General features: G+C 42.0%; 1 protein-coding gene across 2 annotated transcripts in view; it reads right to left on the bottom strand.

Annotated features, from left to right (window-relative positions):
- MRPS31 (mitochondrial ribosomal protein S31) overlaps positions 1-13,066 on the bottom strand; it is a 43,218-nt gene extending 30,152 nt beyond the window's left edge. For both annotated transcript variants that reach the window (XM_077158027.1, XM_077158028.1), the window contains exon 1: positions 12,747-13,066. In XM_077158027.1, the coding sequence (XP_077014142.1) occupies positions 12,747-13,051 (305 nt within the window). In that variant the 5' untranslated portion in view covers positions 13,052-13,066. The remainder of the gene's footprint in view (positions 1-12,746) is intronic.
- Positions 13,067-14,044: the final 978 nt, after the last annotated feature.

Here is a 14,044-nt window from a genome sequence, read left to right as displayed (position 1 = left end):
CCAAAACATGTCATTTAACCAATTACCTTTGTAAGCTAACCTAAAACAGAACAGGAAAAGAGAAGGTTGAGAGGTTATGGCTGTTATTCTGTCCTCTAAATTAGACATATTTATGAAAAAGAACAATGCAAATGAGATGTCTACTTCAAAAGAATTCCTAATGCTAAGTAACTGAAACAGTAAACATCTTCAACTATGGTATAGGAAGTATACATATCTGGGCAGTTTAGCTACACAGGAAAGCCTGATCACCACCACCCCCACCCCCACCCCCCACTGTCCTGGGATTTAAGAGGCAATATAAAGTGAAAGTTAAGGGGCAATGACTATGTTATTTTCCGCGGGTGGGGTGGCTTGAATACATTTTGTATTTTGTTTTGTGAAGATAAGAGACATCTTTTGATTTTTGATATTGAAGACCCAAATATGGAATGTTAAAAACTAATGAATGCATAGGCAGGGCAAGGTGGCAGCTTGGTGAGTTGTGGAATTTAGTTCATCCTCCAGAGTAGCCAGGAGCGGTACAGAAAAACTGCTGGGAGAATACCAGCAACCGGATACACAGCATACGCCAGTATGGACCTGATGGAACACCTGAAACCCCACATAGAACTGTCAAGTCTCCTAAGCCATGGAGACTGGTGTCCCCACTGAAGGCTGGCTTCCCGAGGGGAAAGAAAATAGACTTTACTAGCAGCAAGGGGTTAACTCAACAAAGCTCCAGTTGCAGAATTAAGTAACAAATTCTGACTACTGAAAACAGGGCACCAACACAGATAAACCTGGAATAAACAATAAAGGCACAAAAAGTTGCTGCCCCAGCAGAGAGGGGGCAGGGCTGACAGGGGAAAACAAAAAACAACCAGAGGCTTTTTGAGTCAGTATACATATATACTGGAAAAGGGCTGGACCTCAAGAAAAGGGGCCACATAGAGCCCGCAGATACACAGAGCCATGAACCAACTTAAGCTCTTGACTGACAAACCCCAGGAGCAGGGATCCAGCTCTGAAAGGCTTTTTTTTCCCTCTCTCTTTTCCTGGTCCTTAACAATTCATTAGATAGAACTGGAAGTCCTCTCAGGCTCCAACACTGCCCCAGGCAAGGGCTGAATTAAGCTTCTCTGAGGGTCAAAGTAACTAGTCAGGTGAAAGAAATTAATTCCCTAAAGGGTGTATCTTCCCCAAGAGAAAGGTAGGGTGCCCAGCTCAAGTGGAATCCCTCCTTCAAGGAACTCAGGGAAACTGAAGCAATTAAAGGGATCATAGTACCTTATCTCTGGCTCAACCACAATTCCTACTCCCCCATAAGGACAGACTTCTAAAATTAAAGGCACCACATCACTTTATGCTGGTGGAAAGTCACTGGCAGATTAATGACACATGCTGGGGAAGACAGGAAAAGTAGAGTCTAGAGGGTTCATAGAAAACTTGATGGGTCTCACCCTCTTGGGAAAACTGAGGCTGGGCTACCATTTCCTTCTGAGACCTGGGCTGTCTGGTCCGGGATGATCTGACTGGGGTCTATAATATCTACAGAACAAAACAAAACAAAACAAAAAAGGCTCCATTTAGGCAGCACAAGAAACAGAAAAACAAGAACTGAAAAATCCTGATCAGTTATACAGAACCCATCCTAGAGATCTAGAGTAAGCTGAACTGAACGTAAAGAACAGATAGAGAACAAAGCCAACCAGCAAGAAAGTCCTAAGTAGGAGGGTGAAAACAACCTCCAAAATAAGCTAATTAATTAAATCAAATGCCTAGACACCAGCAAAAAATAAGTCAAACCAATAAAATAAAAAATACGGCCCAGAGCGGGCCACCGTGGCTCAGCAGGCAGAGTTCTCATCTGCCATGCCAGAGACCCAGGCTCGATTCCTGGTGCCTGCCCATGCAAAAATATATGGCCCAGTAAAAGGAACAAACCAACACTTCAAATGAGATACAGGAGTGAAAACAACTAATTCAGGATGCTCAAACAGAAATGGAAAATCGCATCAAAGATCAAATCAATGAGTTGAGGGAGGGTATAAAGAAGACATTAGCTAAATGAAAAGTAGAATGAAAGGTGCAATAGAAGTAATGGAAAAAAAAAAAACCAATGGAAACCTACAACTAATAGATTTGAAGAGGAAGAAGAAAGGATTAGTGAACTAGAGCACCGGACATCTGAAATCTGACACACAAAAGAATATATAGGGAAAAGAATGGAAAAATATGAGCAGGGTCTTGGAATTGAATGACAATATGAAGTGCACAAATACACGTGTTGTGGCTGTCCCAGAAAGAGAAGAGAAGGGAAAAAGGAGGAGAAAGACTAATGGAGGAAATAATCACTGACAATTTTCCATCTCTCGCTAAAGACATAAAATTACAAACCTGAGAAGTGCAGCATGCCCCAAACAGAATATATCCAAATAGGAATGCTCCAAGACACAATCAGTTTGGCAAATGTCAAAGACAGAGAATTTTGAAAGCAGCATGAGAAAAGCAATCCATCACACACAAGGGAAGCCCAATAAAACTGTGTGTAGATTTTGCAGCAGAAACCATAGAAACAAGCAGGCAGCGGTATGTTATTTTTAAGATTCTAAGGGGAAAAAAATGGTGAACCAAAAATTTTATATCCAGCAAAATTGTCCTTCAAAAATGAGGGGGAGGGTGGGCCATGGTGGTTCAGCAGGTAGAATTCTCGCCTGCCATACCGGAGACCTGGGTTTGATTCCCAGTGCCTGCCCACGCAAAAAAAAAAGAGGGGGAGATTAAAATATTTTCAGATGATCACTGAGAGAATCTGTGACTAAGAGACCAACTCTACAAGAAATACTAAAGGGAGCACTACAAGCAGATAGGAAAAGGCAGGAGAGAGTAATCTGGAGAAGAGTGTAGAAATGATGACTATTGGTAAAGGTAAAAAGAGAAAACAAATTAAATATGACATATGAAATCCAAAAGATAAATGGTAGAAGAAGGTAATACAGTAATAACATTAAATATTAATGTATTAAATTCCCCAATCAAAAGACATAGAAGGCAGAATGCATTAAAAAACAGGACCCATCTTTATGCTGTTTACAGGAGACTCATTTTACACCTAAGGATAAAAATAGGCTAAAAGTCAAAAGCTGGGAAATGATATTTCATTCAAACAACAATCAGAAAAGAGCAGGAGTAGCTATACTAATATAAAAAAAATGACACTTGAAATGTAAAACAACTAAAAGAGATAAAGAAGGACACTATATATTAATAAAAGGAACAATTCAACAAGACATAACAATCATAAATATTTATGCACTGAGCCAGAGTGCTCCAATATACACAAGGCAAACACTGACAACACTGAAGGGAGAAACAAAAAGCTCTACCATAATAGCTGGAGACTTCAATTTCCTGCTGTCATCAATGGATAGAACATCTAGACAGAGTATCAATGAAGAAACAGAAAATTTGAATAATACGATAAATGAACTAGACTTAATAGACATTTACATAACATTATACCCCACAACAGCAGAACACACATTTTTCTCAAGTGCTCGTGGATCATTCTCAAGGATAGACCATATGCTGGGTCGCAAAGCAAGTCTAATAAATTTAAAAAGATTGAAATAATAAAAAAACTCTTTCTCAGATCATAATGCAATGAAATTGGATATCAATAACAGGAAGAGGGCCAGAAAATTCACAAATATAGGGAGGCTAAACAACACACACTTTAAAGTATATATATATACTTTTTACTGACAAATCTAATGTACAAACACTCCATACATGATTTACAATCACAATATCACATAGTTGTGCATTGATCACCATGGTCTTTTTTTAGAACACCTGCATCACTCCAGAAAAAGAGATAAAAAGAAAAAACTCATACATATCATACCTCTTACCCCTCCCTCTCTTTGATCACTAGTATGTCCATCTATCCAATTTATTAAACCTTTAAACAACACACTCTTAACTAGTGCATCAAGGAAGAAATCACAAGGGAAACCAGTAAATATCTCAAGGTAGATGAAAACGAAAACACAATGTATCAAAACTTATGGGATGCAGCAAAGGCAGTACTAGGAGGGAAATTTATTGCCTTAAATCCTGGATTAAAAAAAGGAGAAAGTTAAAAAATCAAGGAATTAATTGTTCACTAAGAAAAACAAAAGAAAGCACAGCAAACTAATCCCAAAGCAAACAAAAGGAAAGAAATAGCAAAGATAGAGCAGAAATAAATGAAATTGAGAACATGAAAACAATTGAGAAAATCAACAAAACCAGAAGTCGGTTCTTTGAGAAAATTAATAAAATCAATGGACCCTCAACTAGGTTGACAAAAAAAAAAAAAAAAGAGGACGCAAACAAATAAAACGGACAATTTCCTAGAAAGGTATGAACAACTAACATTGACTTCAGAAGAAACAAACGATCTCAAAGAAACAATCACAAGTAAAAAGACTGAATCAGTCACCAATAAGCTCCCAAAAAAGAGAAGTCCAAGACCAGATGGCTTCACATATGAATTCTACCAACCATTCAAAAAAGATTTAGTACCAATCCTGCTCAAACTTTTCAAAAAAAATTGAAGAAGAGGGAAAGCTATCTAATTCATTCTATGAAGCTAACATCACCCTAATACCAAAACCAGACAAAGATACCACAAGAAAGGAAAATTACAGACCAATCTCTCTAATGAATGCAGATGCAAAAATCCTCAACAAAATACTTGCAAATTGAACCCAGTAGCACTTTAAAAGAATTATACACCATAATCAAGTGGGATTTATACCAGGTATACAAGGATGGTTCAACATAAGAAAATCAAATGTAACACATCATAACAAATCAAAGCAAAGAAACCACACGATCATCTCAAATGATGCAGAAAAGGCATTCGTCAAAATTCAACATTCTTTCTTGATGAAAATACTTCAAAGGATAGGAATAGAAGGGAACTTTCTAAACATGATTAAGGGAATATATGAAAAACACACAGCTAACTTAATTCTCAATGGGGAAAACTGGAAACTTTCCCACTAAGATCAGAAAGAAGACAAGGATGCCCACTGTCACCACTGTTACTCAACATTGTGCTGAAGTTCTAGTCAGAGCAATTAGACAAGAAAAAGAAATACAAGGCACCCAAATTGGAAAGGAAGAAGTAAAACTCTCACTATTTGCAGCTGACATGTTACTGTATGTCAAAAATCCTGAAAAATCTACAGCAAAGCTACTAGAGCTAATACACGAGTACAGCAAAGTGGCAGGGCACAAGATCAACACCCAAAAATCAGTTGTGTTTCTATATAAGCAATCTGAGGATGAAATCAAGAAAAAAAATTCCATTTACAACTGCAACCAAAAGAATAAAATATTTAGGAGTAAATTTAACTAAGATACAAAGGACCTATACACAGAAAACTACTAAAAGAAATCACATAACAACTAAATAAATAGAAAGGTATACTGTGCTCATGGACTAGAAGACTAAAAATAGTTAAGATGTCAATTCTACTCAAATTAATATATGGATTCAATGCAATACCAATTAAAATCCCAACAACTTACTTTGCAGAAAAAGAAAACCAATAACCAAATTTATTTAGAAAGGAAGGGGGTGCCCCAAATAGCTGAAAATATCTTGAGAAAGAAAAATGAAGTGGGAGGTCTCACACTACCCAACTTTAAAGCATATCATAATGCTGCAGTGGTCAAAATAGCATAGTAATGGCATAAAGACGGCTATACTGTCCAATGGAATCGAACAGAGCATTTGGAAATAGACCCTCTCATCTGTGGAAAACTGATCTTTGATAAGGCAGTCAAAGGTGTCCCAATCCACCTGGGACAGAGCAGCCTATTCAATAAATGCTGCTTGGAAAACTGGATATCCATATGCCAAAGAATGTAAGAGGATCCATTTCTCACACCCTATACAAAAATTAACTCAAAACGGATCATAGACCTAACATTTGATCTAAGACCATAACACTCTTAATAGAAAATGTAGGGAAATATCTTATAAAATTTGTAATAGGAGGCGGTTTCTGGATCTTAAACCCAAAGCACGAGAACTGAAAAAAGAAATGGATAAATGGGAATGCCTCAAAATTAAATCCTTTTGTGCATCAGAGAACTTTGTCAAGAGAGGAAAAAGGCAGTCCACACAATGGGAGACAATATTTGGAAACCATGTATCAGATAAGCGTTTAGCATCCACAACAATGCCATCCTGGCAAAAAGGGGGAAAAGAAGTACAACAAATAAGATATCAGCCGCTGAGAGAGTTTAAATAGAGTCAAGAGGATACAATGGAGGTTACTCTTATCCATGCTTTGGTTACACATTACTACCTATCATAACTTGCCAAACCACAACCAAAACCAGTCCTGCCAATCCCAAGGAATACCTCAGGCATTATATAAGGTGCTACAAAGGTTCCACACACTAGGGTAACTTTCCAAAACCTACAACCTTCAAATGGGTCCCTGATCCAGTTAAGTCCTGAAATACAGAGGGGCTAGTTAGAATATCAACTAGTTCAATCTCCCTATCTCATAGTATCAACAGCCTTTTCCAACATGAAAAAGTTAGAGTGGACATAGCCCAGATATCCCTAAAGAGTACGAGAAAGATCAGAGATGATGATCTTTAGGAGTTACACAGAGAAGGTTGAGTTTAACAAATGAGTATGAGTACTGAATCATTATACTGATATTCCTTTTAGTCTCCAGTACTTTAAAGCAGCTAGAAATACAAACCTAAAATTGTGGAATTGTAGCCCACACCAAACTCTGAAATCTGTTCTACAACTAATTGTTGCAATATACTTTGAAATTTATTGCCTTTGTGCATATATGTTATTTAAAGAGCAGGAGGAGTATAACAGAGAGGATAGGATTTAACAAATGAGTATGATTGTTGAATCATTATATTGATACTTCTGTTGGTCTCCAATGTCCTGGAGCTGGTAGAAGAAAAAATAAAAAATCGTGGAACTGTAACCCAAATCAAACTTTAAACTCTGTTCTATAACTACTTTTTAAAATACAGTTGGAAATTTATTTTTTGTATGTATATTTCACAATAAAAAAAAGTTTAATATCCACAATATATAAGGAGATTCTTCAACAACAAAAAGACAAATGACCCAAGTAAAAAATGGGCAAAAGACATGAACAGACACTTCTCAGAAGAGGAAATACAAGTGGCTAAAAGGAACATGAAGAGATGTTCAACTTCACTGGCTATTAGGGAAACCACAATGAGATATCATCTGATACCTACCATGATCAAAATACAGAAAACAACAAGTGCTGAAGAGGATGTGCAGAAACAGGCACACTTATCTAATGTTGGTGGGAATGTAAAATGGTACAACTGCTCTGGAAGGCAATATGGCAGTTCCTCAGGAAGCTAAGCATAGAATTGTCACATGATCCAGCAATCCCATTACTAGGTATATACTCTGAGGAGCCGAGGGCAAGGATACAAATGCACAATTACATACCAATGTTTATAGCAGCATTATTTATGACTTCCAAGAGATGGAAACAGCCCAAATGTCCATCAACAGATGAAGTGGCTAAACATGCTGTGGTATATACATACAATGGAATATTACACAGCTGTAAGACAGAATAAAGTTATGAAGCATGTAACAACATGGATGGACCGTGAGGACATTATGCTGAGTGAGATTAGCCAGAAACAAAGGGACAAAAACTATACGGTCCCATTACTATGAGCTAACATTAACAAGCAAACTTTGAGAACTGAAGTTAAGAACACAAGTTATCAGGAGACAGAAATTCGGTAGAGATTGGGCAATTGCTGCTGACGGAATATAGATTGTGCAACAGAACTGCTTGTAAAAATTCAGAAAAGGCCAGTACAATACTATCTGACAGTAACACAATAATTTAAGTATACTGAGTGAAGCTGAATGTGAGTATGATTGCGGGAGTGTGGTTGGGGGCACATATGAAACTATAAAGAAAGATAGAGGATAAAGATAGAGACAGTATAATTTACAAATGCCTAGAGTGGACAATGCTGCTGATTAAATGCACAAATAAAAAAAAGTTTTTGCAAGAGGGAGAACAAATCAATGTCAACATTGCAGGGTGCTGAAAACAGATGGTATGGGGGGGGAAGTACAATCAATGAAGCTAGGGTCTATAGTCAACAATAACATCGTAATATGCTTGCACTGAATGTAACAACACATTATGCCAAAACTAAATGTCAACAGGTGGGGAACAAGGAGGAGGAGTATGGATTCTCTGTGGGAGATACTGAGCTGTTTGTTTATAATTGGGTCATTCCCAGAAACTTCAGGTATGTAACATCTGAGACTCAGAGTTAGAGCTCTGAAGCTATGAAAGTCAGCCATACTCCATAATCTGTTTAAAAAACTGAAAAAGTGCTCAGACTTTGAATACATATATGAATGAAGCTGATATGGATAGGACTAAGGAAAATCAGAATACTGAGTAAAGGATGTTATGGTCCATATTTTAAAGCTTCAACTTATGTGTGAGACCAAAGAGAGAAAAATGTATTTGGTGCGAAATTTTTACTTTGGATAATGCATTTCCTAATTTAATTTGTATGGTCAGTTTAGTCGAACATCAGGGTACGAGATCTTGCTGGTTTGCCCAGGTTAATGTGATGCCCCAATATATCTCAGAGTATTTGCAATGTCCCCTTGGAGGACTGAGGAGAAAGAAGGAAATATTCAACTTCCCTCCATTTGGAGAATTTCTTACATTCTCACAAGCAAAGGGGACAACCAAATCAATAGGCCAAGCTCTTCATCTTGGGGTTCATCCCTATGAAACTTATTCTTGCAAAGGAGAGGCTAAGGGTACTTAAAGCTAAGCCTAAGAGTCACCTTCAGAGGACCTTTTGTTGCTCAGATGTTATAAGGAAAAGATACATTTATAGAGCCTGTTCTGTTCAACTGATGTTGCCATTATGTGACTTCGTAAGAAACAGCTGAAATGCGCACTTTGGCTGGGAGGACTGGTGATGCTCCCAGAAGGAGGTGTACCTTGATAAAAATATCTAGGTCCCAGGAAGCGCCTCGCGTTCCCTAGCCAGTTCCCAGAGGACCAAACTGGGCCCGGTCACGTAAACTAATTAGAATTTGGCCACTATTGTTGAAGATGTGATAAAAACCGCATGCAAGCAGCTAAAGCGTGGAGAGAATCTTAAGAGGGAGAAGAAGAGAGAGGAAATATTATGAGAAACTTATGAGAAAGAAGACGGGGAGAAGAGAATCTTAGGAGAAAGAGAGCATCTCATCAGAATCTTACCTGGGAAAAGAATGCTCTGCTATGGACTTTTACTAAGGAGACTCGGAATGCTGTTTGCAAGACTTCCCAGCACTTCTCTTCATATGTTGGTGCTATCTTATCTGGTGATATAACTATGCCTTATTTTTGAAAGCTCTTTAAATTACTTTCTTAATAAAATCTGTTTTTTTATATCACTGAAGTCTGTGTCGTCCACAAATCCGAACCTATAAATTAAGTGGCCATAAATATCACGTTGCCTTCATGCGACAGATGTGGCTTCTTTCTCTAAGCCAACTGAGAAGGTGAACTCACTGCCCTCCCTGCTATGTGGGACATAACTCCCAGGGGTGTAAATCTCCCTAACAATGTGGGACAGAAATCCCAGGATGAGTCGGGACCTAGAATCAAGGGATTGAGAAAGCCTTCTTGACCAAAAGGGAGAAGAGAGAAATGAGACAAAATAAAGTTTCAGTGGCTGAGATTTCAAACAGAGTTGAGAGGTTATCTGGGAGGTTATTCTTATGCATTATATAGATACCATTTTTTTAGTTTATGGTGTATTGGAGTGGCTGGAGGAAGTACCTGAAATTCTTGAGCTGTGATCCAGCAGTCTTGATTCTTAAAGACAACTGCATACTGATAAACTTTTAAATGTGACTGTGTAATTGTGAAAACCTTGTGTCTGATGCTCCTTATCTAGGGTATGGACAGATGAGTAAAAAAAAAATGTGGATAAGGAACAAATAAATAATGGGGGGGGACAACGGGTAAAATAAATTGGGTAGATAGAAATATTAGTGGTCAATGAGAGGGAGGGGAGAAGGGTATGGGATATATGAGGTTTTTTTCTTTTTATTTATTTTTTCTGGAGTGATGCAAATGTTCTAAAAATGACCATGATGGTGAATACACCACTATGTGATGATACTCTGAGCCATTGATTGTATATAATGTATGGAATGCATGTGTGTGAAGATTTACCAATAAAAATATATTAAAAAAAAAAAGCTAATGATTGCATTAGTTTCGCTAGGAAGGTATAATTTGTAAAGTGATTCATTCAACACAATGGTATCTACTCTGTCCCGGACATTAAACTAAGCACAGGAGATACATTAGTAAATACAAATTTCACGGTCCCTTCCTTTATGGAGCTGACAAAGCTAGAGTACTGCTTCCCAAACTTCAATGTGCATGGTAATTACAGGAAGACTTGGAAAAACACAGATTCTTCTCCTCCAACAAGTTCTGATTCAATAGCTTTGGGGTGAGACTCAAGAATCTGCATTTCAGCGAGGTCCCAGGAGATGGTCACATGGCCCATCAGAGGACCACATCTGAGTAACTGTTACAGATCCTATTTGACCCTTATGATCTTATAGAACAAGTTTATTATTTCCATTTCATAGAAGAAGACTCTGCTCTCATAGAGGTTAAATCAGTGGCTCTCAACCTTTTGAGGTTGTAAGAATCACCTGGTGACCTAGCCCCTTAAAAAAGAAACACAGTAATTTCCAAACATGGTGAAACAAACTATTTGATCTATGAATTAGTGAGGCTACCACATCAGGGACTTAAAAACTGGAATGAAAAACTAACTGCATAACTTCTATCCTCATACTCAATAAACTGAATACTCATTATAATATCATTCAATATATGGTGCAATTCAATCTAGGAAAATGCTATTATCTTACATCTAAAAGTTAAATTAATACTAAAGGTATTATAATTGAAAGGTGTCAATCAGGAGACAGGATCTCCCATATAACCCTTACTCAGGATTTCCTTCCAAAACTGCTACAATTCCAAAGAAAATAATTTATATTTATAGTTAAATCATAGATAGGAGGTAACCTCAGCACTGAAAAAATAAGATAACGTCATATGTGTAGCCTCCCACCTGAGTTTCAGTCTCATCAACACTCAATGCAACACATCCAAAAGTACATTCAAGAGCTCCCCTCTCAGACTGACTTTATATTTTTCACCTCCCTGTATTGCTTGGGCCTTTTAGCATGAACATGCATTCCAAAAACCATGATATATTTTAAGATCTCCCTCAAATCTGTTCCTTTTACTTTTCTGTTTCCATTAATGGTGCTCTGACCCTCCAAGACACCAGGTGGAATCTCTACTCTCTCTGACCACCCTATAATTAAGCCATCAAACGTCACATCTCTCAGTTCTACCTGAGCAATTTTTCTCCTCCATCCAACTGATTCTTCCATTCCCACTGTTACCAACCTGCCTCAGGAATGTACTTAGCCAAACATGGCGTATGTGCAGCAGAACTAAGTTTTCATATCATGAGAATTATGAGACTAAGTACCCAAACCAAGCATGCAACAACTTCTTTTTCCCACCAGGCAACACCAACCGGTGCTCCCCCTTGAGGTTTCATCAGACTTCTCTTCCAGAAAGGATTCCCTGAACCTCTCCTATAATGGTTAGGTGCCCTATTTGCTCCCACAGCAATTACTTGTTGAATGAATGACGAACACTGCGCTTACCTACCCTATGTCAGCATTTACTCCACTGGGCTTGTACTGCCTTCTTGGAGGAATATTAGCCCTATTACGGAGTGTCTTACTCCGAGTTTAACACCAGTACTGGCACACTATAAGCAGTCTCAATAAAGAAAAAAACGAAAGAGACAAGAATGAGACCATCAAAGTAGCCTTGGGAGGCAAAAACCAAACGCAACAACTTCGTTTCTGGGGCCTGGATGAACTGAGAACAGACAAGGTGAGGAAAGGCAGGAGGGGAAAGGCACGGCGTGCCACTGAAAGAACTGCGGAGGAGGCACGTAGCCATGTTTGCCACGCACTCGATAACCTGTGTAAAAGGAAGTAAAATAAAGTTACCATGGCCAAGAGATTTAAGATGAAGTCGGAAGGTCATTCTGGAGGTTACACTCAGATGCAAATCTCCGCCAAATGTCGCAAACGGCCAAAGCATGCAGATCCCCAAGCCAACAGCGTTCCTCAAAACACAAAGGACATTCCGACACCAGAAAGAAACCACCAGACAAAGAACTCAGCAAACCTGAAGGCCATGTGGAATGTCCGGAATACCCACCAATCACAAGCAATTTACTTAATCTTCTCTTTCTTTAAACATCCTTGCCTGGAAGGGCCAAGACGGGACATCATCTGGGTTGCTACATCAATATTTGTTCCCCAAGTTGCAACTTTAGGACCTCAAATAAATGCCTTTGGGCCTTGCAGCTCAGTCTGTTGATCTCAGTCTGTTGATCTCAGTCAACACCTTGGCCCAGTCACTTTACCTTCCTCAGATTTCTCCTTCCTCAGATTGAAAGCAATGACCTGTATATCCCGCAGACTAAAACGCAGGCCCCAAGACGCCTGAGAACAGGGCTGAATGGGTGCGAGGGCCCTCGGTGCGGCCCGGCGACCTGCAGGGTCAAAAGCTTCCAGCGCATACCTTGCCATTTCCTGAGGAGCGGCGAGTAGCAGGATCCCTGCCGCGGAAGCCTCGGGGCTCCCATGAGACAAAACGCGCTGCGGACGCGGAGGAAGAAGTCGGAACACCGAGACTCGAGGAAGCATGGGGGAAAATGCCTCTAGCCGGGGAACAGCGCGTCCGTCGGCCAAACGCGCCCCCCCACGCTTCCGCCGCACCCCCGGGGCAGCTCGCGGTCCTCCGCGCTCCGGCCGACAACAGGAGCCGGAACCTGTGTTCCGGCCTGGACGCTCGGGCCCGGAGCGTTTTCCCCAGCCGGCGACCATGCGCGGTCGGCGGCGGCCGGCGGAGGGGAAGCAGAGAGCGCGGGTCACAGAGGGACGGTGGGTCGACAGAGGGACGGTGGGTCGACAGAGTACCGTGGGGAGGCCATTAGGATCCGGAGGCCCGAGAAGCCACATCTGGGGTCAAGGGGACAAGGCGACGTGCGTCTCGCTTTGGGGCGAGGATCCACAGAGTAAATGTTCTCAAAATGAGCGGCGGCCACCGAAGACGCTTAAAAAGTTACCACGTGGCATGTTGCGGGATAAATGATAGGTGAGGAACGGCGCCTGGAGGGGGGCTCGGCTACGAGGCCCTCGCGCCACCTCATGGCGGCCTTGTAGATGGTCCCCGAGGCGACCGGAATCCCGCGTGGGGGGCGCCTCAGGGCCGGGGTCCCGCGTGGGCGGCGCCTCAGGGCCGGGGTCCCGCGTGGGGGGGGGCCCTCAGGGCCGGGGTCCCGCGTAGGGGGGCGCCTCAGGGCCGGGGTCCCGCGTGGGCGGCGCCTCAGGGCCGCGGTCCCGCTTGGGGGCCGCCTCAGGGCCGGGGTCCCGCGTGGGGGGGGCGCCTCAGGGCCGGGGTCCCGCGTGGGGGGGGCGCCTCAGGGCCGGGGTCCCGCGTGGGGGGGCCCCTCAGGGCCGGGGTCCCGCGTGGGGGGGCCCCTCAGGGCCGGGGTCCCGCGTGGGGGGGCCCCTCAGGGCCGGGGTCCCGCGTGGGGGGGGGCGCCTCAGGGCCGGGGTCCCGCGTGGGGGGGGCGCCTCAGGGCCGGGGTCCCGCGTGGGCGGCGCCTCAGGACCGGGGTCCCGCGTGGGGGCGCGCCTCAGGGCCGGGGGTCCCGCGTGGGGGGGGCGCCTCAGGGCCGGGGTCCCAGCGCTTGCCGTGTGGCGCCGTCTGGGACCCCGTCGAGGCCGGGGAGAGGTGGACCTGTGGTTCCCGGCAGGAGAGGCCGGTGACTGGTCAGGGGGGTGAGGCGGGGTGAGCTCGGCTCCAGCCTCCAG

This window comes from Tamandua tetradactyla, chromosome 4 (assembly GCF_023851605.1).
Source record: "Tamandua tetradactyla isolate mTamTet1 chromosome 4, mTamTet1.pri, whole genome shotgun sequence".
Classification (NCBI taxonomy): domain Eukaryota; kingdom Metazoa; phylum Chordata; class Mammalia; order Pilosa; family Myrmecophagidae; genus Tamandua; species Tamandua tetradactyla.
Note: the sequence above shows the minus strand (reverse complement) of the source record. Positions and strands in the feature narration are given on the sequence as shown.